This window comes from Scleropages formosus, chromosome 22 (genome assembly GCF_900964775.1).
Source record: "Scleropages formosus chromosome 22, fSclFor1.1, whole genome shotgun sequence".
NCBI classification, from domain to species: Eukaryota; Metazoa; Chordata; class Actinopteri; order Osteoglossiformes; family Osteoglossidae; genus Scleropages; species Scleropages formosus.
The window spans coordinates 1,073,032-1,097,067 of record NC_041827.1 but is presented as its reverse complement, the minus strand read 5'-3'; the positions used below and the strand labels follow the sequence as shown (position 1 = coordinate 1,097,067).

The following is a 24,036-nucleotide window of genomic DNA, read 5'->3' as shown; positions in this document are numbered from 1 at the left end:
AATAAATTATCACCATTTAGCACGTGCAAAATCAAACAGCAGGATCTAGAATGCTCTTTAAATATACAGTAAAAGCTGCCAAAAGCAAACAGAGGGAGCCTATCTGGTTAACTAGTGCGTCTCCCTGACGACAGGCCTACAACAGAAGGAGGTGACAAGAGCTGGCTCCGGCTCCTCCTCTTTACCTGGCTGGGTGACGTCGGAGTACTCCTCCAGCATTCCTAGCTTCCCAGGGCATGAAAAGGGAGAGGTGTCCACCAAAGAAAAAAACAACTGCGCGAGCAAACAACTTTGAACATATTGAGGATTTGTTCCTGACAGCACCTGCCATTGAATCTGGTGAGCTGAAAAAGCCCGTTGGAGGGTGTTACAACTCTTTTACAAAACCTTTGTGTGGAGAGGTGAAACAGGCTGTGTATGAAGTCTATGGACAGATGTGTGTTTATCTGGGTAAACGAAGTGTGGTTCCATTGAAGTGTGTGTGGTCTTATTACATTTACACTTATTCATTTAGCAGCGCTTTTCTCCAAAGCAACGTACATCTCGGAGAAATACAATTTGTTCATTATATTAGGAGAAAGAGAAACATAGTTGCAGACATGTTAATCTTAAGTAAACAGACTTAGTAATGCAAGTCTTAGTAGAGTAAGTAAACTTATCAGACTGGCAGAAAACTGCTCGCTGCTTAAAGGGGATTTTTTTCCTTTTTTTACTTTGTGTAAATGTAAGTCTACTTTGTGTAGGTTTTAGGCAACTACCTGTAGTTGAAGTGGACCAGGGCCAACACTGCTATTAAGCTTGCAGATCCAAAAGTGTAATGGTGTTAAAAGAGCCTGTTATGATGTTAATGAAGAAAAAGGGGGATGGGGATCTATTTTAAAGGTAGCGAGGCTCTTTCGAAAGAGGGCCTCTGTTGAGTACAATCGACAGCAGGCATGGACTTGATCTCTTTGTAAGTGACGTCCCAGAACATGAAACTAAATGCCCTGCAGCTACTCCAGTTTCACCCGTGGACTTAATGCAACTCTCATTACAGGAAGGAACATGTGTTTCATGAATGCTGCTAATGGGACGTTATTTGACCTTACAGTGTGGGGACCTTGTTTTTAATAGCTGTTGATCCTGTGTCCTCAGTGGAAAAAAAAAACAGGCAAGTGAAAATTCACTTTACCAGGAGAGCAAGGCCTTCTGATAAACAAATGAGTCACAGGGAAGGTCTCCTCCCATCCCCCCTTGGTAGCAAGCTTCGCTGAAGCCAGTGAAGATCTGACCTGCTGCTTTAACACAAAGACCGTTTTTAAATGCAAGGCATATCTGTTTGTGTAAGATTATATTACAAGCCATAGCTTCGCATGCATACTCCCACACAGATACACACAGAGTGTTTAATTCTTCATCAGCACAAGCATGCCTGTGGAGTCTGAAATATTTCTCAAATTTTCATTACCCATACAATTTAGAGGGAGGGAAATTTAGCGATGTAACATGACATCAGGTTAAACTCATTATGCAATTCACACTAGTGCGCTTTCAGTCAGAATTCTTTTAAAGAGATATCAGTATTATTCTGTCACCTGATGACTGTTGGGAACCAGTTTCCACACAATCAGTTCACCTTTCCCCCCTTTAATAATAACCAGTATGAAAGCAAAAGAAACCACAATTCACTGAGGTGCTCTTGTTCTGCGAAAAAGCTAATGTCAGAGGTAAATAACCAAAGAAAATGCAAATAGAAGTAACTGTTGTTAGTGAGGTAACTAAATTAGTTATTTTAAGACCCAGTTAAAGTGAGTTCAATATATATAGATCAGGGTTGGGAAGCTTAAGTTCTGTCTATTGCAATGTAAAGCGATTTTTGCTCTAACATTTGTGCAAAAAATTGTCTTATCATTTTGATAAAACAATCAATGAGATTTCACATTTAATTTAGACAAATCATTTTTTGTAAATATTAATTACTAAGAAGTATTTATTTCAGATAAAAAAAGCAGTTATGTCAAAGAATCTGTGAGAATTTCATTCTGTTGAAAAAATCTTTTTTGCCTTACAACCCCAAACAGGTTACCAAAATGATTTTTCAGCTTATTTTTCCTGCTTGTCTGATATTGGCTGCTACATCCAGTGCTTCATTCATAACGGCTCCTCCTGATGGACTCACCAGCAAAGCCGAAAATGTAACATCTGCTGTTCCTGTGTTCACTGCCTCAAATATAACCATTGCACCAAATTACACCTGGAACAGCCCCACTTCTACAAAGAATACCCCAAGCGTGGCTGCTACAATTTACGAAAACTCAACCAAGGATAGCCCAGCATTATCAACATCAACATTACAGCCAGAAAACACAATCACATCAACAAACACACAGCTAACAACAACCCTGCAACCTTCAGCCAATGCCACAGCAGGGCCTACTGGAATAGTCCCTGTTTCTACTCATGGTACCTTACCCAGTGCCAACACAGACAAGGCCTCCAATGCCCCCCCTCATGGATATCAGACAACTGAACCAAACCCTTACAAAAACATCTCAGCATGGACATTCAGCTCTGCACATCCCATTACTGAAGGTGACTGCTCTGTTTGTTCTTCTGTCATTGCACAAACCGCATTTGTAGCCAACACAAATTAAGGCATCATTAATAGAGATTATTGATAAATAAATGAAAACCACTCAGATTCAGTAATCAAATCCAGTCTTCATTCTAGCCACTGACACTTTCAGTGTCAATGTAAATAACTAGAAACAACAGAAGCTCTTGTTTCACCAGCAGGTGTTCCAAGTGGAATGAGCTACTCAGAAAAGAGCATGACCATTTTCTTCAGTGTTTTGCTTGGCATCGTGGTCCTGGTCATACTCATGTACATCATTAAAAGATGTAAACGAAAGACTCAGTACTCTCATCGCCCACTCTGTAACAGCTCTGAGGAAACAGGTGAGCATTCTTTGTTTTAATACTGCAATAGTCACCCCACTCAAGCATATACTTGTCACTGGCTGCTGTTTTTAGTAATATAGATATCTTCTACACAGCTATAAAGCAACTTATTTTTAGTACTCTGAAATGTTACATATTACCTTGTAGAGCTGTTTTATCTGTTCATCTCAAACATTGTCAATGCTTTTGTGTTTGGTTTATAGTAGACAGATTTGTGGCAGCAGACGACACTCTCGTGATCTCAGGAGGACTCTATGATGGACCTTGTATCTACAACCCCACCATCAACACTCTGAATGAGGAGGAGGAGTTCCATAATGATCAACCCCCATTTGCTCCTCGACCCACCCACTTCCGACTAGAGTTCTTGAATGAAGACCAAGAGAGCAAGTCCCTGGATTACAAGACTTCTAAATTGGAAACTTTTCAGCCAGTGGAAAAAGATTCTTAAACTACCAAATTCAAAGTTTGCATATATTTTTACTCATTTCTTTCAAACTTTATTTTGTATTTATTTCTCCAAAATGAACTTTTCCTCTAGCATGACATAAAATAAACAGAAATATATGCAAAGCAAGTCAGTAAAACTACATTCATGTTTCTAGTGTTATAAATTTTCATGGACTGAGACTAAATTGACAACAAAACTTTCAACATGAAAAAATTCTAAACTAGCAGAAGAGCAGAAATGGAAACAGAATCTATAAAAGTGGACACTCAAAATATTTGTCATAAATGCCAAAAATAACTGTTTCATGCAGTGCTCTGAAAATGTGTTCATGGCTCATATTTAAAAAGTGCGAAATTCATTTAAATTTATATTTAACCCACTGCCCATTCATTTAAATCTCACCAAGTGTTAAAACTAATCTTATGAAACTGGTCTAACTGGTCTAACTTCATTTCAAAACAAATTTGCTATTAATTACCAAACTGCAAATTTAGACTAAACCATCATCACATGTCCACTTAAAACTATCCATACATTTCTGTAGAATGAAAAATCTAAGCAAATGTATTTTCATTCTTCTTCTTCTTTTTGTTTTCTGCGCTGGTGACAGCTGTCCAACCAGCATCTCTCATTCTCTTCACTGCTGCTAGTTTAAGAGCAGTCCCCGGAGACTTTGTAACTGCAGGACTCTGGCTCTGACACAGCACAATAAGAATACATCTTATTACAGACTGAGCAATCCTAATCACTTTCCCAATCACTAATCACTATCAGAAAAAAGCTGCACAGTTAGAAGGCAATAGGAAGATCAAATGGGGACAGCTTGTAGCATAGTGGTTAGCACAATTGCCCTTGGACCCACAGGTTTGAGCCTCACCTCTGGTTGTTGTACCCTTGAGCAACATATTTACCTTGAATTGCTCTAGTAAAATTATCCAGCTGTATAAAGGGGTAAATAATTGTAATCTTAACATTGTAAGTCACTTTGGAAAAAAGCATCAGCTAAATGAATAAATGCAAATGAATATTCAGGTTAGTTATTCAACCACATTGCAGCATAAGTTTTTCATTATACCTTTTTGTATGGGTTCCCATACTGATGATGTGTCCTGCCATCACCTCTTTGTAGACTTCTCAATGGCTTATGCTCAACAGAAAAACCCTTTCATGGAAAGATCAAACCAATATGTAGAAATATTTTTCTATTTTAGAGATATGCAAATTAAGAGATTATTATGTTATAGTATATAATGGTGAAAACAGAAAATTACTGGTAAACAATGTAACAGAAGTAAGTCATTTCTAAACATTTATTCTGTCTCATGGACAAATGTCTGTAATTGTTCACATTTTCCCTTCAAGCCTAAATGTCTTTTTGCCTTGTTGACAATTTGCACAAATTTAATGTACAAATTGTACAGATTGTATACCAACACAGAGCTAAACATTTTTAAAATAAATAAATAAATAAAATACCAGTAAATCATTTTGGTCAGAGCTATCAGACTTGGGGTCAAGCTCCAGGGTATTTTTCTTCCAGGGCATAGATTTTCCAGTTGACGGAGGAGTACGTATTCTGTATGACTGAAACAAAGAGCTCTGTTTATTTACCCCATTTACTTGCCATGCTGTTATGTTATGCAGGACAATTTGAATTTGCACATTGTGACATCATCAAAATAACATTGTGTAAGCTGTCAAGACTATAACCTTGCAGGATGTAAACCTATGGCATGGGGTAAAGATGAAACTGATGGGCAGTCTGCTACTTCTAACAGAACAATTAAGATGAAATGTTTGCAACTGGGGGGTAACAATGGGGTACACAGGAGAATAGTACTTGTGTTTTTCTGTGCGGTTTCCTTTTTATTTTATGGTAAGATAGTTTTTCATTGACCTGCTTTAAAGAAACCATGTCCTGATTTGATTATTTTTTTAGTTTAATAAAAGCACATTTTTGTTGAAGCCCTGCTAGTAGTAAAAGTATTCCTTACCTTAATACATCCTGTTGCCTTTTTGATTGAACTCCAGTTTGGAGTCTTTAAGATTTCTGTCCTTGAATGCTTTGACAAAGTAAACAGTTTTCTTACAGTTTTAGCTTTGTACCAATATTTTTTACAGTAAAATACATCTCCCTAGGTACAGGGCTTAATACAATTAAAATTCTTGTCAGAATTAACACTAGGACTTCTGTTATCCTACCTTAATTTGTGGTGTTGAAGACAGCCTCTTACTGACTGAACTCAGAGATGGTGTTTTAATAATACTGTCATTTTCAGGCTCTTCTGAAAAACTGAACACTGATCGCTTCATGGATTTCAGTGAAGCTGCTGGGTTTTGGCTTGCAGTACACCTAATTTCTTTGGGGCCTTGTTCTGATCTCTAAGAGTATTACAAAAAATGAAAAACACGAAACACAACTCAGTATTGTTGATGGCAATACTTATTTGCACCGTACTTCTGAAAACGGTATATTATTTTTATTAAATTATAGAGACATTTAAATGTTTATGATTAATTAGTTACAACAGTAAAAAGCTCAACCATGTGCTAATGCATAGTTATTTTTGATGCAAACAACACATTGTCCTATTTAAGAAACCATAAACAAGAAATCCTGAACAAATGACCAGAAAACATTTTTAAGAAAGTGTGTAATAAATACATAAGAATACATTGATATGACAATATGTGTACCTTCTGTTGCATGTCTTGATGTACAGACTCAATTTTTGTATTCAAAGCCTTAATTTCCTGCTTCAGTTTGTCCTAAAACAGATAAGAATTGAAATGAAATGACAGAGCAAACAAAAGTCTAAGAGAGCACTTCAAGTGCAAATTTAAGTTTACCCTTTCATTTGATTCATTTTGAAGTTGCTGCTTTAGATGTGAATTCTCTCTTTTCATCTCTGACAGTTCCAGCTCCTAAAAGTATTTAGCAAAATATCTGATGATTATAATTATAATTATTATTTTTTAAAATAATCGCAAAAGGTAAGAAATCATTTGTTATACAGGTTTCTTTTACCAAAATGCAATAAAAACCTATCAGGAACCATGTAACTCAATGAACTTGAATGACAAAAGGCTATGCTAAGCAAATAAGTTGTGTAATATAGTCCAAACATAATTAGTACTTAATGTTACTAATCTTAATACCATACCTTTAATAAAGGGAAATACTAATTTTCCTACATACCAGTGAAGTATTATTGGCATTTATTTCAGCTTCTTTTCTTCTTGTGCTATGAAGTTCAGCATCTTTTTCTTGAACCATCTTGTCATACTGATTCTGCAGTTGTAAAAAGTACTTTAATAGAATTGCTAGACACTTTTTGAAATAGTTTATGCTGAGATATGTTGATCCTTACCTTATGCTTTTCCATTAAGGCTACCATGTCAGATATCTTTTGCTGGCATTTGAGCTCCACCTCCTCTTTACTCTTAGTAGCCTCTAAAGCTTCCAGGCTCAGCTTTTGTACCTAGATAAAAACAAATGAATGAGTTAGGCAAGCCACTTTCTGGTGTCATAAGGATGTTTATGGTGTCTTATTACCTTCTGTTGGAGCTCTGCTTCAGTGGCGGTCTTGACTTCAATGTCCTCCTGTAACTTCTTAAGCTCCTCATTATGCAGACTTTCAGTTTTTATAAACTGTTCTTTGATTTCATTCAACTTAAGTGAAAATAAGAACAATGTGTGGAATGTAATCTATGTGACAGTATATTTACAGTTAAAAGAATAAACCCAACCAAATAGCTTCTGGTTAATAAACAAATTAATAAAAATATTATAGATTTAATATAAAATGAATTTGACCTATAGCTAAAGAAAAGAAGAACATAAAATACCTCATTCTCAAGTTTATGGAAATTCACACTTTCTGTTGCGAGTTGTTTCTTTAAGTTCCTATTCTAAAAAGATTTGGTAAAAACATATTTTTATATGTTTTGATGCATTTAAAGACCAGCAGGTTAAATTAATATAAAATTATATTAAATTAAACTAACTGTTGTTATTACTGACCTCTCTTAGACATTCCTCTTGAGCTTTTGTTTTATTTTCTAGTTTTGCTTTACCATTGATCAGCTGGAGATGAAATAATGACAATGGCAATAGATATCATATGGTAATGAAAAACAAAAAAAAAAAATCCAGACAGAATAGCCCTCCTAACTATTTACCTTCATCTAACTATTTACTTTCACCTAATTATTTACCTTCATCTCAACAGAGTTCAGTAATTTTTCTTTTTTCACAATTTCCTTCTGTAAGTTTTGGATCTGAAACAATTAAAAAAATCAATTAGTCACTTCTATGGTTGTGGTACAAATTAAAACAACGAATGTGTCCATTCTAGGAAAACCTAAACTTCAGTATCATGATTACATTTGCTTTATACATAACATTGCTTAATAATTAATGGTCATTAGCATTAAGACAAGTCAGATGATGGTTAATCTTTTTTAACCAAAAATCTCATTAGAAATCTTTGCAGAAATGCCATGTTGGGATGGGAATAGCTAACTAATTGTCTGAGTAAATGCAGTTTCACTTACACTCTTCTCATATTTTTCTTGAATAGTTTTCCTCTCTTCAACTTTTACGCTCAAAGATTCCACTTTATTTCTTAGAAAACAAATAACCAATTTAAAAACACTAACATTATCACTTTAACACCATCATACCACAACAATTATTTGCATCATTATTATTAATATACTGAACAACAACAAAGCTATCTTACCTTAATTGATAGTTTTCTTCTTCTAGTTTCTTCATTTCTTTTTTGGTCTTCTTCTCATTTGCCTTACATTCCTAACGATGGAAAACATCAAAGATCTTCATTCTCTTGTTTGCTTATGTCCATCCATCCATCCATCTTCCTCCGCTATCCGGGGCCGGGTCGCGGGGGCAGCAGTCCAAGCAGAGTCCTCCAGACTTCCCTCTCCCCGCACACCTCCTCCAGTTCCCCTGGAGAAACCCCAAGGCGTTCCCAGGCCAGCCGGGAGACATAGTCTCTCCAACGTGTCCTGGATCTGCCCGGAGGCCTCCTCCCAGTGGGACATGCCCGGAACACCGCACCAGGGAGGCTTCCAGGAGGCATCCGGAACAGATGCCTGAGCCACCTCAACTGGCTCCTCTCGATGCGGAGGAGCAGCGGCTCTACTCCGAGCTCCTCCCGGGTGACTGAGCTCCTCACCCTATCCCTAAGGGTGCGCCCAGCCACTCTGCGGAGGAAACTCATTTCTGCCGCTTGTATCCGTGATCTCATTCTTTCGGTCATGATCCAGAGTTCATGACCATAGGTGAGGGTAGGAACGTAGATTGACCGGTAAATTGACCGGTAAACCTCTTCACCACAACAGACCGGCGCAATGACCGCATTACTGCGGACGCCACACCGATCTGTCCGTCAACCTGCCGCTCCATTTTTCCCTCACTCGTGAACAAGACCCCGAGATACTTAAACTCCTCCACTTGAGGGAACGGCTCCCCCCTAACCCGGAGGGGGCAATCCACTTTTTTCCGACTGAGGACCATGGCCTCGGATTTGGAGGTGCTGATTCTCATCCCCGCCGCTTCGCACTCAGCTGCAAACCTCCCCAGTGCACGCTGCAAGTCTTGATTTGATGAAGCCAACAGGACCACATCGTCCGCAAAAAGCAGAGACGAGATCTCGCGGCCACCAAAACAGACACCCTCCGTTCCCTGGCTGCGCCTAGAAATTCTGTCCATGAAGATAATGAACAGAATCGGTGACAAAGGGCAGCCCTGGCGGAGTCCAACATGCACCGGGAACAGGTCTGACTTACTGCCGGCAATGCGAACCAAGCTCCTGCTCCGGTCATACAGGGAACGAACAGCCCGTAGCAGCGAGCCCCGAACCCCATAATCCCGAAGTACCTCCCACAGGATGCCACGAGGGACATGGTCGAATGCCTTCTCCAGGTCCACAAAACACATATGGACTGGTTTGGCAAACTCCCACGAACCTTCCAACACCCTAGTGAGGGTATAGAGCTGGTCCAGTGTTCCATGGCCAGGGCGAAAACCGCGTTGTTCCTCCTGAATCCGAGGTTCGACTATCGGTCAGATTCTCCTTTCCAGTACCCTGGCATAGACAGGGAGGCTAAGGAGTGTGATCCCCCGGTAGCTGGAACACAATCTCCGGTCCCCCTTCTTAAAAAGAGGGACCACCACCCCGGTCTGCCAGTCCAGAGGCACCGTTCCCGAACTCCACGCAATGCTGCAGAGGCTTGTCAGCCAAGACAGCCCCACAACATCCAGAGACTTGAGAAACTCAGGGCGGATCTCATCCACCCCCGGAGCCTTGCCACCGAGGAGTTTTTTGACTACCTCAGTAACTTCAGCCAGGGTAATGGACGAGTCCCCCTCCAAGTCCCCAGCCTCAGCTTCCTCTACGAAAAGCGTGTCAGAGGGATTAAGGAGATCCTCAAAGTACTCCTTCCACCGCCCGAGGACATCCTCAGCTGAGGTCAGCAACGCACCACTTCCACTGTAAACAGTGTTCGTGGAACACCGCTTCCCCCCTCTGAGTCGCCGGACGGTTTGCCAGAATCTCTTTGAGGCCGACCGAAAGTCTTCCTCCATGGCCTCACCGAACTCCTCCCAAGCCCGAGCTTTTGCCGCGGCGACTGCCAGAGCCGCGTTCCGTTTGGCCCGTCGGTACCCGTCAGCTGCTTCAGGGGTCCCATGAGCCAGCCAGGCCCGATAGAACTCCTTCTTCAGCTTGACGGCATCCCTTACCTCCGGTGTCCCCCACCGTGTTCGGGGATTGCCGCGACAGGCGCCGGAGACCTTATGGCCGCAGCTCCGAACTGCCCCGACAATGGAGGCGTGGAACATAGTCCATTCAGACTCGATGTCCCCCGGAGCCTCCCTCGGGACCTGGTTGAAGCTCTGTCGGAGGTGGGAGTTGAAGACCTCTCTGACAGGGGCCTCCGCCAAACGTTCCCAACAGACCCTCACTATGCGTTTGGGCCTGCCAGGTCTGTCCAGCTTTTTCCCCCGCCATCGAATCCAACTCACCACCAGGTGGTGATCAGTTGACAGCTCAGCCCCTCTTCTTCACCCGAGTGTCCAAGACATATGGCCGAAGGTCAGAAGAAACGACTACAAAGTCGATCATCGACCTCCGACCTAGGGTGTCCTGGTGCCAAGTGCACTGATGGACACCCTTATGCATGAACATGGTGTTCATTATGGATAAACCGTGACTAGCACAGAAATCCAATAACAACTCACCGCTCGGGTTCAGATCAGGGAGGCCGTTCCTCCCAATCACGCCCCTCCAGGTGTCACTGTCACTGCCCACATGGGCGTTAAAGTCCCCCAGTAGAACGACAGAGTCCGCAGTGGGAGCACTTTCCAGCACGCCCTCCAGGGACTCCAAAAAGGCCGGGTACTCTACACTGCCGCTAGGCGCATAAGCACAAACGACAGTGAGAGACTGTTCCCTGACCCTCTCATTCACCGGGGTAGACTCCAACACATGGCGGCTAAACTGAGAGTCTATTAATAAGCCCACACCTGCCCGCTGCCTCTCACCCTGGGCAACGCCAGAATAGTGGAGAGTCCACCCTTGGTCGAGAAGAGTGGTTCCAGAACCCAAGCTGTGAGTGGAAGTGAGCCCGAATATATCTAGACGGTATCTCTCAACCTCCCGCACCAGCTCAGGCTCCTTCCCCGCCAGTGAGGTGACATTCCAAGTCCCAAAAAGCAGAGTTGGCGCTCGAGGTTTGGGTCGACCAGGCACTCGGCCCCGACCACTGCTCAAATCACAATGCACCGGCCCCTTACGGTCTCTCCGGGAGGTGGTGAGCCCACCGAAGAGTGGCTCCACGTCATGGCTTTGGGCTAAGCCCGGCCAGGCCCCGTTGGCATAGAGCCCCCCCCGCCTGGCTCCAGGGTGGGGCCCCGGTGACCCCATACCGGGCGGGGTAAACAAAAGCCTTGGTTTTAGTTTCTTCTTAAGGGGCTTTTGAACCGCACTTTGTCTCATCTGTCATCCAGGATCTGTTTGCCATGGGAGACCCTACCAGGGGCATATAGCCCCAGGCAACATAGCTCCTGGAGTCATTCAGGCACTCAAACCCCTCCACCACGGTAAGGTGGCGGTTCACGGAGGGGGTTTGCTTATGTCATCCAGTTAAATGTATTAATTTGACATTATTAACTCTATCTTAGGGATTACTAATACCTTGTGAATTTTATTTAAAACAAAACCTTTCATTGTAAACTTTAGGTCATGGTAGTTTACATTTGGGCTTTGATTGATGTTCACATATACAATAGTTTGTCATAACTTTCCAATCTCTTCTTAAACTGTGAGTATAAAATGACATTAGATACCTTATAGATACCTTAGGGATGTGGAGTTCTGCAAGGCTTCAGATATGCTTACCTCTAGGTGGACTTCAAGTGCCTTTGCTTCTGACACATTGCCTGGGGTTTGTTGTGCAACTGTCTCATTTTGAATCTGGAGCTTGTTGAAACTTGCCATGAGCTCCCTGTTTGCTTTCCTTAAAAAAGGAATATAAACCTGACCATTAATAAAGACAGTAAATGTCCTGGGAAAAAACTCACCATTATTATTAGTGATCTATTGCATTCAATCCCAGAATATTGTGCACTGGTTCCTCACCTTATAAACAAATTTTCAAAAATACAAACATTTTCCACATGACTGATATCTAAATTTATCAGAGGTTTTCACAGGACCTAACCAGCAAGTAAATCAGTGGACGATGGTATTGCTAAGCTTTAATTATTAGCACAACTGAAGTGGATTTACAAACAACTTGAGTTACAAATGGGCTTCCAGTCCTAATTCTGTTCATAAGCTGAGGAACAAGTGAACTTCTTTTTGTATGTGAACTCATAAAGATCATTGCAACTTTGTTACTGAAATTAACATGTGAAAACATGTAACTATACTATAAAAACGAACTTATAATTCTCAATATCCTTCTTCAAGTGATTAATTTCTTCATCTGATTTTCCTTCATTTCTTAAGACATCACATAACTTCTCCCTCATGTCGAAGAGTTCAACCTGTAAAAGAAAGAGCTCACAAGTGTTAAACACAAAAATGCCCAGAGCAGGGATGTCCATCAATAACTACAGTTTCAAAATAAAAAGTAAGAATGAGGCAAGGTAAGTAAAAAGGTATAAAGACACAAACCTCTTTTGTTTGAACTATTTCCTTCAAATCCTTCAGCTCTTGTTGGAAAGTTTCAAGTGCATCCTCAGCATGCTTCTTCTCAAGATTTTGTATCTGAAGTATATTCTACAAGGAATGAAAAGAACAATGAACAGGCATGGTTTTCCAAAAGAAATGTTGAAATAGATAATCAGTCTATTTTACAGATAGTCAATCAGGCTGGGAACATATGGGTCAACAGCTTTCTGGTTTGTACATGATGCTGCATCATGGCTTATGATTGTAAATAACGACTAAACAAATGTCATTTAAGAGAAGTAAAAAAATACAGTACAGTACATCCCCTTTATCTGCAGGGGATATGTTTCAAAACCCCAAGCGAATACCTTAAACCGCGGATAGCACTGAAACCTATACAGTATATACTACCTATACAGTATTTACTATATATGTTTTATGGAGAATCATCCGGTGGCTCAGGAGGGGTTGGAGAAGCTTCACTCAAGCTGTGCTCAGTAAAAGTGGAAAAACTCTGACCACAAATGAGAATATTGTCGGGAGGTGGAAGGAGCTTTTTCAGAAACTCCTAAACCCAAGAGATATGCCTCCCAGTGACAGCCCAACAACATCCAGGGCCTTAAGAAATTCTGGACCAATCTCATCCACCCCCAGTGCCTTGCCACTGCGGAGCTTTCCAGCTACCTCAGTGACTTCCACTAGGGAAATGGACTCTGATACCCCGGAGCCTCTGGCCCTGACTCCTATAAGGGAGGCATATCTCTCAGGTTCTCTCATGGAAAAGGATGGCATGCCTCCTTCAGGTAAGAGGAAGAAATCTGTACCCAGGTGGAGGAGTTTAAGCATCTTGGGATCTTTTTCACGAGTAAGGGGAGAATGAAGCATGAGCTAGGCTGCAGACCAGGAGCAGCAGCAACAGTAGTGCAGTTGTTGTACTGGACTGTAGTTGTGGAGGGGGAGCTGAGCCGTAAGTCTGGGCTTCTCTGCTCTCCCTAGTGCCACTGCGACCCTAAAGGACAAGCAGCTAAGAAAATGATGGATGGATGGATGTTTTTTCCTATACAGAAGAAGATTCAAAACTAAGGACCAATGCCCAGGTCCTCATAAGTACTGATTTTTTCAATAACGTTTTTTCATTATAAAAAATATGATCTCATGATAAGATGACTACGGTATGGATATTCTGGACAAAAAGATAATTCACATTCCAGACAGGACAGCACGAGATTTCATCATTTCATCACACTACTCAGAATGGTGCGCAATTTACTGAATTTAATGATAATAGGTTAAAATTATGAAAATGAGTTCTGCCCAATATTGCCTCAGTTCTGGATTAGTTTAAACTGAACATTACTCTGGGTACAAATGTATCAGACCACTCACAGTGCAGTAAATTGCTTTGTTACACAAGGAAGATATCTCCTCCTCATTTGTTATTTTCAGATAGTGACTACTGCCTTCAGAACTATGTTTTATATTTGCTTGCATATTCTTTACAGTCAAAATTAATTTAACTGATGAAAATCATAGTGTTTGAAACACTTCATAACTTTATTGAGTGTACACCTAGGTTGTCATTGCTTTTCATAAGACTTTTATTACGTTTTAGAAAATTTTACTTTAGGATAGAGGGGGGTGCGGTGGGTTGAACCACAGTCCTGCTCTCCGGTGGGTTTGGGGTTTGAGTCCCGCTTGGGGTGCCTTGCGACGGACTGGCGTCCCGTCCTGGGTGTGTCCCCTCCCCCTCCGGCCTTACGCCCTGTGTTGCCGGGTTAGGCTCCGGTTACCCGTGACCCCATATGGGACAAGCGGTTCAGAAAATGTGTGTGTGTGTGTACTTTAGGATAGAGTGATCCCTGAAGATATGCCCGTTTGATTATGGCTTTATGAAGACTTGAAGAAGAAGAAGATCCCAGGTGACTTTCAGTGTTAGACACACCACACTTACTGTAACTCCCTACAGTCATTCACACATATACAGAGCAGAGCAATATAACAAACAAAGACACACACACATGTGTGCACAAACACAGTCGATCATATAGACTCTAACAATGAGCAATTCAGAGTCACCAGCTCACCTAAAACATGTCTTTGGGAGGAAAACCCCATGAACAAGGAGGGGAACATGCAAATACAACATAGACTGAGTGGTTATCAAACTCACGTTGAATTAAGCAGCCATTAGCTGAGAAACTCTCTTAGTTTGTTCAGTGAATAAAAAATAATTAAAAAAAGTAAAAAAGGGCTTTTCTGGAACACAATGCCTTCGTAAAACAGGAGAAGATTGTAAATGCCACTTTTCCTAATATTTATGTAGGACTCTATCTTGTAAGTAAGTAAGCTTGTAAGATGTTTGATTTCAGGTAATTTGCAATTCCATTATTAATCAGTTAAAATTAAACTATATGAGATTACATCTCAAAAAATTAATTAGGATTATACTTAATGCACAGTATTTCCCACCTCTATACCAATGCAAATTAAATTTACTTGTTTAAGTTACAAATTACTAACTACTGTGTTTCTTCTTGTTGAGCATTGTCTCCTTACATAAGACCTGAGGAGGCAAGCCGACGGTCACAGACGGACCCCCATGCTGACTAAAGATGATAACCAACTGCCATGATGGACGAGACGTACCGTGCTGAGTTGTTACCATACAACGACAGTATCATTATTACTTGTAAACTGGCTTAGAATTGTCACTTAACCTAGAATGCCCAGGAGGGGTGGGCAGCCACTGGCCCTTGGACCCCCAGAGGTTTTTTTTCTCCCTTGATTTTCGGTTAGGAGCTTTTGTTCCTTTCCTCTGTTGCCAGTAGGCATACTTTAAGAACATTATATTATGATAGTCGGTAGTCAACTGTCTTCTTTGTCTCTTTATCTGATGTATTTGTTTTTCTTGCCTTATGGCTGTGTTAAAGGGCTCTGTATCACTGTGTGAGAAGAGCGCTCTATAAAAATAAATTGAACTGAATATTTTACTGAATTGTAGCTGATATATATAAAATATTACACTACATAGTAATATGTTATTATAATAATATAATATAATAAACACAGACACACTATGTAAAGTGAAATCACAGTAAGGACAATTTACTTAAGACTAAAAAAACTACAGTTATTTTGAATTTGCCCCAGTATTCATTAAATACTAAAAAAATACATTCGGTTAATTGAGTTGCATGGCTGGTGTTCTTCAGAGCTGACAACCTCACCTGTAACTGAAAAATTTCAGCATTTTTACTCTGAAGATCCACACCAAGTTGTGATGCCTTTGTCTCCACCATTTGTAACTTCTGCTCTAATGATGTTAAAATCTTTGCCTTGATATCCTGCAGCATAGAACAAACACTTCATTTATTTAATTTAATTAAAAGTTACATAGATTCTCAACATACTGTATTTGTAAAACCAGGGGGGCGTGGTGGTGTGGCGGCACGGCAAGTTCAGATGGTGCCCACTGTGTGACGGGTCTGGGGTTCGACCCCTGCTTTGAGTGCCAAGCGATGGACTGGTGTCCTGTCCTGGGTGTGTCCCCCTCCCCCCCCCCGTGCCCTGCGTTGCTGGGTAGGCTTCGCTTCGCCGCGACCCCATTCGGGACAAGCAGTTGTTGACTATGGATGGGTGTATTTGCAAAAAAAAAAAATGCTTTTTCAAATAAAACAAGAAATTCTTGAAATGAGAGACATACCATATCCTCTCTGAGAACTGTCATTTGTCTTTCTTTTTCATCTTTTTTTTGTTCAACTTCTCCTACAATGGTAAATAAAATATTTTTAATTAAAAACCAGTTTTTGGTGTTATGCTTCATTTGGTATAGCAAAACATTACCTAATTTCCCACTTGTTCTCTTCAGTTCCTCAGTCAATGAACTCAGTGAGGCTTCAAGTTCTTTTGCCCTTTAAAAGAAAAGGCATGTGCAGTAAAGAAACTAATAATATGCATGGTTAAAAGATGTGATAAGCTATTTTAACTTACTTCCGCTTTTCAGATCTTAGTGATTCCTCTAATACCAGGGCTGCAGTTTGAATCTCTAGAAATTTCTCTTCTTGTTCACCTTTCAACTTATTAAGCTCATTCAGAGAACTGTCTTTTTCTGCAAGGACCTTTGCATACTCAGTTTCCTTTTGCTCCAGAGCTGTCTTTAGAGTTTGCATATTTCCCTGAAAAAAAATTGTTACATAGCTAAAAAAAACCTTAGAACACAGTTTTCTGGTTTAATCTATATGTATGCTCTGAATAATTTAATATCTTATTCATCACACAGTCAAGAGTCAATATATGTATGGAGCAAACAACAGTAAATCATTAAATGATTGAGTGCTAGCAGCCAGCAGAAGATAAAGCATATTCAAATAAGGCAGGAACATGGCAACTAATCAAATACTGACAGGATATGTATGCAAAATCCAGGAATAAAAAATAGAAGAATCTGAAATGCTCCCAATAGAGACACCAAGTGTAGAAGTTGATTAGCCTGAAACACTAATTTGTGATATTGTTTTCAAATACTAACCTCAGTTTCTTTATTGGACTGTTCTGCTCTTTGCAGTTTTTCAAAAAGGCTCTCTTGTTCTTGTTTAGAAGCTTGAAACATTTCATAGTGTTGTCCTAGGAATGGATGTGTTCACTGCAAAATCTTTACAGCATATACAAGTACCAAAGGCATCAAGTGAAAAAAAAAAACAAAGCATACTTCATAAAAACCAAACAGCTTAAGCACTGTAAATATAATCATACTTGCTTCCTCTTGAAACTTAACACAATTCTGCTCTGTATCTTGAAAATTTTGCAGTAACTCCTGAAGTTTGTTTTCTTTGTCAATCATTTTTGCTTGAAGTGTCATTACCTTAATTAAAAATTAAAAAAAAAAAACACCCATAATGCAAAGAATCAGTATTGAAGTGTGGCTATAACAATTAACTGCAGCTCCAGCAGTGTCAAATAAAGGAAAAACTTGGGAGCATTTCGTTGTATAAATACTTTAGGTAGTTGTCATTACTAAGCAAATGCTTTTACTGAAACTTACATGGCTTACCTTGTTACACTGTGACACACTTGGATACATAAAATAACATCAGTCTTTGGTCAATATATACATTATATAACCATGCAGTGAAATTAATGAACCGATGACTCCCATGAAATGCCTGCTTAACACAAGTACAGATTCACCACTATGAGATAAACACAACCTTTGCTTTTCTCCAAATATAACTCTGTCCATTTGTCCAAAAAAGAGTAAATGACTACTCATAGGAGCATTACTATTTGCCACTGCTCAGGGGTCTATGTTTTGACAGGTTATACACATTGTTTATTGGTCTTTACATGAAAGATTTTCTGAGTAGTAGACAAGCAGTAATAGCAGTTTTGTGAGTCTTAGAACATACATTTTTATGAAGAATGAATTACAGATATGTTGACTCTGCTGTATGGTTGTTTTAAAAATCATTTTATGGATTCTGGAGCTGTGTTTTGCAAGTGTCTATCGCTGGCAGTGCCTTCTACAGTGACCACTGTTCTTGTCTGATGGAATTTCTTATTGCAGGGCAAATGTTTTGATGATTTTCAATACTATTCTTTTTGCCACATTAAATAATTTGATATTGAATTCTGGATGTAAACTTAAAAATGAAGAAGCAGTGTTGGCTGAGTTCTGATACTCTGGCTATGTTGACCTGTCAGTGAAACAGAAACATACCAGGTTTCATATAAAATTCTTTAGATCACAAAAATCCTTGGTTTGTGTTGTCGAAACTATGCTTCTGCCACACCCACACCATCGACACAATGCAGAACACCTGGGGGCGCAGCAAGGGGAAAGGCATAAAAGGCTACAGAAAGCAGTAGCAACTGCGGAACCTCGCTCAGCCAATCTACTCGCTACTGTGTACCGTTCTTGTCCCTGTTCCTTCGCCTCACTCCTGACCCCCCCCCCCCCCCCCCCCTTTGCTTAGTGTGTTTTGAGCATTGCCTGTACTTTGACAACAACTTTGGATTACCCTGATAACAACGTTCGCACATCGACGACCTTGCCTGTCTTGAGACCATGATTCTTGGATTCCCCTCAATAAAATTCGGTGCTCTGCAATTGTGTTCGACCCTCTACTTCGGGCTGGGAACATGGCAGCTTTAATAAACTCTAGCTAACTTTTCATTTTTGACCAATGTCACGCTTCATTTGACACATCTGTGGCTACAGTTAAAATCCTGGATTGGAAACTAACAGATTAAAACAAGATTGTCAGACAGCCTTTTGCAGTGGACACATACTGTATAGGTAAATTGTGTTTAGATTTTATGTGCATTATTCTTCCCAAATTATACAACTTTTACAACACAAGAATAAAGAACTGACCTCTTCTTGTTTGATTCTCAATTCGTTTTGAAACCCCTCCTTAATATCTTCATATGCTTCTAATTCCTTTTTGACTGGAAAAATAGATGTATTAAAATAAATATATTTAATGAAATAAAAAAATATACATTGGATTTTTTTAAGGCCACTTTTCTAAATACTAACATGGGAAGATAAAACTACAAAAATTCAAGGCTTACCACTTTGAGAAAGAATATATCATGATCACAGTAATAAGGAAAGCAGGCTAAGCAGGATGCACAAGAATCCTCGTGATGTATTTTGTTGAACATTTCCTAGGTCTGCCCCAGGCCCTTCTTACATGATGTGAGCCAGGTACAGGAGGGTTGCCCGGGACCATATTACCTGCCTGCATCGTTTTTCAAGCTTCTCCAGATTTAGAAGTGGTGGCTCAAATTTAAAGGCCTCTGCGATTGTTGAGGCCCACACTCTGTCCCAGGGTGTGAATCCTGTATTCTTACAGACAATCTTTATTTTTAGCATTTGACTACTCGGAGCTTGTGATCATAGGCAAACACAGAGTGGTAGCCATAAAATTTGAAATGTTCTATTCAAATAGCTTGTCTCCAATGCAATGTACAACTCATTGCCCAAAAAAGCATTCAGGAACAGATAAAGATATATAGGTACAGGCACATAATTAAAGACAGCTTGTTTGCTTAAAACTTTGATTTTCTGATACATAACACTCAAGTGGCTGCCTTCAGAAAGGAGATTCAAATAACAAATATATATGAACTCATATATGATTTTAACCTCAACACTGTAAGTTGCTTTGGAGAAAAGCATCGGCTGAATAAATAAATGTAAATATAAATAATTTGTATGATAACTATAGCTTCACAACCACAATCTGTGCCCAATGTCTGAAAAACTATAGCTGCTGCAGTGGGGTCATCTAAAATCAAATTTAAAAGCAATTAATTAAGGTTGAAGGAATTCTTTATAATAAGCATTTGGTGTACTGGGGCAACAGGTAGTATAGTGCTTAAAGCTGCTGCTGTGTACTCAAAGGACACAGGTTTGAATCTCACTTCCTGACATAGTACCACTAAAAATTGCCCAGCTGTATAAACTAAGAAGCTATTGTAAGTAGCTTAGAACTGTAAGTCATTTTGGAAAAAAAAAAAAAAAAACATCAGCTAAGTAAATGAATCCAGATGTAAAAACTTACATTTTAACATTTTATGTCTATCAACTTCACCTTCAACACGAAGAGCTTCAAATGCAGCAATCATCCTCTGGAAAAAAATTTTGAACAAAACATAAGGAATTCAGTAATTGTGAGAATACCTGACAGTTTTCTAATCTCGTTTCTAACTTGTCCGTTTAAACCATAAAATAGGAAACTAGATCTACCTGAACGGTATCACTGTTTTGCATGAACAGATGGTGAGTTTCCTGCCTTTCGGACTCATCTGTAAAAGCAGCCAAAAAGCTCTGTTTATGAAACATATTCAGCACAGAACTATTATATTTCTTTGGTAAAAGTAAATTAAATATACGTTTGTTACTCACACATATTCATTTTCTCTGCTGATCTTTCAAAAGCATCCTTGAGAATGTTACACAGATTCTTTGTTGCGTTGTTTCTGTAAGTCGAGATATATCATTCAAATGTAGTATGTAATTTGATCTTTTGCTTACTCTTATTAAACATTTTTATTCAAGGAGCCACTGAAAGAAACTTTTATGCAATACAACAAGATAAATGTATAATACCTTTATCAAATTTAGGTCACAATCATGTTTTGCACAGTAAGTTTTTGTAATTTTTATATTATATGACAAATATCAGTTAGCTAAATATGAATATCTACCACATACTTGTTCTTCAGATCAGCATTTTCACTCATCTTATCCTCCAGTTTCATACTAAGGCTCTCATTACCAAACTTCAGTGAAAAGAAAAAAGCAATTCATTAACTGTATTACCCATACACAAAACAGAGAACTGAGCACATAATTTCAAACTATTCAAAAGAAAAAATACAGTTCACCTGTAGTTCCTGAATGGCTTTGCGTTGGTTTTCGATTGTTTGTTTGTTTTCCTGCAACTTCCTGTCCTTTTGTGTAATCTCTGATTCCATTTTAATCTTCCAACATTTTATTTTTTCAGCTTCCACAAACAGTTCAGAATACAGCTCACTGTAGTTGCTTGCTTTCTAAAAAGGATAAAATCACTCAGATTTTTTGCTATACTTTATATTCTTTAAAAATGTAACATTCATTCATTGAATTGTTTAACATTCTTCAAAACATGAAAATATACAGTCTTAGTAAAAATCAAACATGATTTTCTGTGCTTTACACTTTGTAGCTGTGTCTCCGTTAAATTTAAATGAAGAGGAAAATCTTTTCAGTGATATCGTCACCCAAATCAAACTTATACTATGTGAAATATTGTTAATTATAAAAAAAATACATTCCAGCAATATACTTTTGACTGATACTGTTTACATATAAGTAACTAATTCCACATCACCTGATCTTTTTCCATTGGAATTACTGCAATTTTCCTGGCTGCATCTTAAAAAAAGTCATACTTATTATAAACAACATCTTTATTCTCTAAGGATGAACTTTCACTGAATTTGCACTTTAGTTCATTTATTAGTTTATTCAATTTACCTGTTTTGACAGATTTTGAGGTGGACATCACCTTGGCATTTGGGAACGGCATGTTCAAATCTTTGTCATGGCATTTACTAAAAATCTAAAACCAAAATCATCCAAATAAGAAATATGATAAAAAAAAATGTAGCATTGTCCATATTAAATGCAGCTAAAACCACTCCATGGCCATTAGGATTTCATTATTTAACTATGTATTTCTATCATGAGAGTTCTTTGTTGGCAGAAAATGAAACAAATAAATCAAACAAACACTGAAAATATAACATCTGGCCCGGACCCATGTATGTTACAATTTCTTCTTGATATGATATTGTTTGCAATTGATATGAATGATTACTGTACTCTGCTTTCTACATTAATTGAAAACACTGACACACACATTACGCACGTTAGTTGTATATAATGGCTGGGTAAAGCCTAAGTTGCCTGCAGTGACTTCTTGAGGTTTCACAGCTGACACCTGTCCAGTACTGATCCTTGGTGGCACCAACAATTTGAAATTAAAGCCTCTTTCCTTCTCCATTCTAAGAAATATATAAAAAAAAACAGAAATAAATTTTTGTTAGGACTTTGCAGAGTTCTTGTGCCAAAATCAATTTTTTTTTTTATCATATTCTATCACAATTTTTCAGATAATATTTGATCCCTTTCTATTTCATAGTCTGCATCATATTTTGAACATCTCCACTTGTACATTCAAGTTTATCATACACTGCATGTATATTGTACTGTTTGGCTGTACAATATTTTTCAAACTACACACAAAGCAGAAAAATAAATACCAACTGCTTAGTTATGTAATTTTTCCTTTATCACTTTTTTCATTTTGGAAAAAAACTTTAAACAAACAGTAACAATTTACTGGTGAAGTGATGATCTTGTGTTGTCAAACCAAGTTGCTATTATTTGCTCCATTTAATATCTTGGCTTTGGCTTCAAACTGTGCTATTGCATTGTTCATAACTTTTATTTGTTAAATGATTCTTCATAGTCTGTTCCAATCCTAGGTTGACCTTGTGTTAGCAGTAACGCTATACACTGGATCCTCAGCCTAGGAACACATTTCCTAAGAAATAAAGTTGTTCATAAACCCAATCTCACTTTTATTACTTACTCACAGATTAATAAGAGCTCCGTAATAGACTTCCTAGTATTTATTTATGAGTTAGGTTCTGTAGAAGTCTCAGAGATAGTTATACTCTGTAAGATTTCTTTTTTATTTTAGCATTTTTGTTAATGCAGACAAGGGGGCACAGTGGGTAGGCTTGGTGCCTCACTGCTCCTGGCTAGTAGGTTCAGATGTGGGTTAGAATATGACTGAGTGTATGTGAGTTTTAATATTCCCCATATTTGTGTGAGCTTCCACCTGGTGCTCTGGTTTTCTCCCACAATCAAGAGACATGCATTTCAGGCAAACTGGCTACTCGATCTAGTGTTTGAAGGAGTGTATGTATGACTTGCGGACATCCCATCCAAAGGGTCCTCTGTAAAAAAAAATTGAAAAAAGCTTCCAATCATTTAACTTTAAAATTACTACTGAATGCAGAATTATAAGTGCTGTGTTTTACTATCTTTGTTACCACAAATAACCATTACAAATTAGTGACTGACTTTATAACAGTAAAATGCACTTTACTGTTAAAATACAGGCAGAAACGGTGCCATAAACACTTAAATTCTGTCCTGTATGTTTATATCTTCAGTTAATGTTGTTTAACAGTACATTTAAAGACATTCCACCTTTTAAAACAATTTGGAAAATGTTGTAAAGCATCAGTTCACAGCTAATTGACCATTTTATAATAGATGAATCTGGATCATAAAATACTTAAAGGGCACTAACTGTATTAATACAGTTATCAAGTCAATGCACCACATAAAGTTACTGTCTAAATCCAAAAAACTGAAATACTGTTTTTCAGCCTTCAAATTCTACTGTTAAATACACACACATAAAAGAGTATTTTTACCATGTACCCAGCTTCCAGACTCTGAACCACTCTGCTACCCTGAACTGGAAAAACTGTTATTCACATTAAATTAATATTTTTAGATTTTATATTTTAGAGTTACATTAACTGTGCAAAGGATTTTTTTTTTAATTTCTGAAATAGCTTAGTTAAGGACATAAAGGTAATTGAATTAAATACTCCTTCTTACTACAGGAGACCCAGTTTGGAACAGACGTACCTATACTACTACTGCTGCTTCAACTTTTGACTCAATTATATTGTAACGCTACAATTTTGTTGTAAAAGAAAAATTTCAGTAACATATGAATACATCAAGTTAAAAAGTTAGATGACTAAATAATATACGTAACTCGTCAGTTTTCTCAGCCAAACAGGCAGGTCCTGCTGCTTTTCACTATTCGCAACACTCACTTCAGTAATACTAATCTGGTAACTAGG

General features: G+C 38.7%; 2 protein-coding genes across 6 annotated transcripts; one reads left to right on the top strand and one right to left on the bottom strand.

Annotated features, from left to right (window-relative positions):
- Positions 1–203: 203 nt before the first annotated feature.
- On the top strand, positions 204–3,472 carry LOC108918206 (uncharacterized). 5 transcript variants are annotated; one of them, XM_018725293.2, is made up of 5 exons: positions 204–339; positions 1,037–1,150; positions 2,061–2,571; positions 2,773–2,937; positions 3,144–3,472. In XM_018725293.2, the coding sequence occupies exons 3-5, from the start codon at positions 2,070–2,072 to the stop codon at positions 3,389–3,391; spliced, it is 915 nt and encodes a 304-aa protein (XP_018580809.1). In that variant the 5' UTR covers positions 204–339; positions 1,037–1,150; positions 2,061–2,069; the 3' UTR covers positions 3,392–3,472. The 5 variants fall into 5 exon arrangements, with proteins under 5 accessions (XP_018580809.1, XP_018580810.1, XP_018580808.1 ...); XM_018725294.2 differs by lacking the exon at positions 1,037–1,150 and having other exon boundaries at positions 2,776–2,937; XM_018725292.2 differs by lacking the exon at positions 1,037–1,150.
- Positions 3,473–3,876: 404 nt separating this feature from the next.
- sycp1 (synaptonemal complex protein 1) lies at positions 3,877–24,036 on the bottom strand. Its single transcript, XM_029247946.1, has 34 exons — positions 23,949–24,036; positions 22,014–22,149; positions 21,620–21,704; positions 21,474–21,517; positions 20,989–21,153; positions 20,816–20,883; positions 20,507–20,580; positions 20,348–20,406; positions 20,163–20,229; positions 18,968–19,041; positions 17,347–17,455; positions 17,123–17,217; positions 16,585–16,769; positions 16,438–16,505; positions 16,298–16,359; positions 15,822–15,938; positions 12,598–12,702; positions 12,364–12,467; positions 11,818–11,935; positions 8,137–8,207; positions 7,949–8,018; positions 7,610–7,672; positions 7,416–7,478; positions 7,241–7,303; positions 6,948–7,064; positions 6,763–6,873; positions 6,591–6,683; positions 6,242–6,316; positions 6,089–6,160; positions 5,594–5,773; positions 5,386–5,526; positions 4,868–4,975; positions 4,467–4,553; positions 3,877–4,086 (listed from the first exon to the last, which is right to left on the bottom strand). Exons 2-34 carry the CDS (start codon positions 22,146–22,148, stop codon positions 3,946–3,948), a joined length of 3,189 nt encoding a protein of 1,062 aa, XP_029103779.1. The 5' UTR covers position 22,149; positions 23,949–24,036; the 3' UTR covers positions 3,877–3,945.

Coding starts and splice junctions, on each gene's coding strand:
- LOC108918206 (XM_018725292.2), top strand. CDS start 2,070: ATGATTTTTCAGCTTATTTTTCCTGCTTGTCTGATATTGGCTGCTACA. Junction 2,572..2,772: donor TGCACATCCCATTACTGAAG/GTGACTGCTCTG, acceptor TTGTTTCACCAG/CAGGTGTTCCAAGTGGAATG. Junction 2,938..3,143: donor TAACAGCTCTGAGGAAACAG/GTGAGCATTCTT, acceptor TTTGGTTTATAG/TAGACAGATTTGTGGCAGCA.
- sycp1 (XM_029247946.1), bottom strand. CDS start 22,148: ATGGAGAAGGAAAGAGGCTTTAATTTCAAATTGTTGGTGCCACCAAGG. Junction 17,218..17,346: donor TAAGTTTCAAGAGGAAGCAA/GTATGATTATAT, acceptor ATCCATTCCTAG/GACAACACTATGAAATGTTT. Junction 4,554..4,867: donor CTGACCAAAATGATTTACTG/GTATTTTATTTA, acceptor TTTCCATGAAAG/GGTTTTTCTGTTGAGCATAA.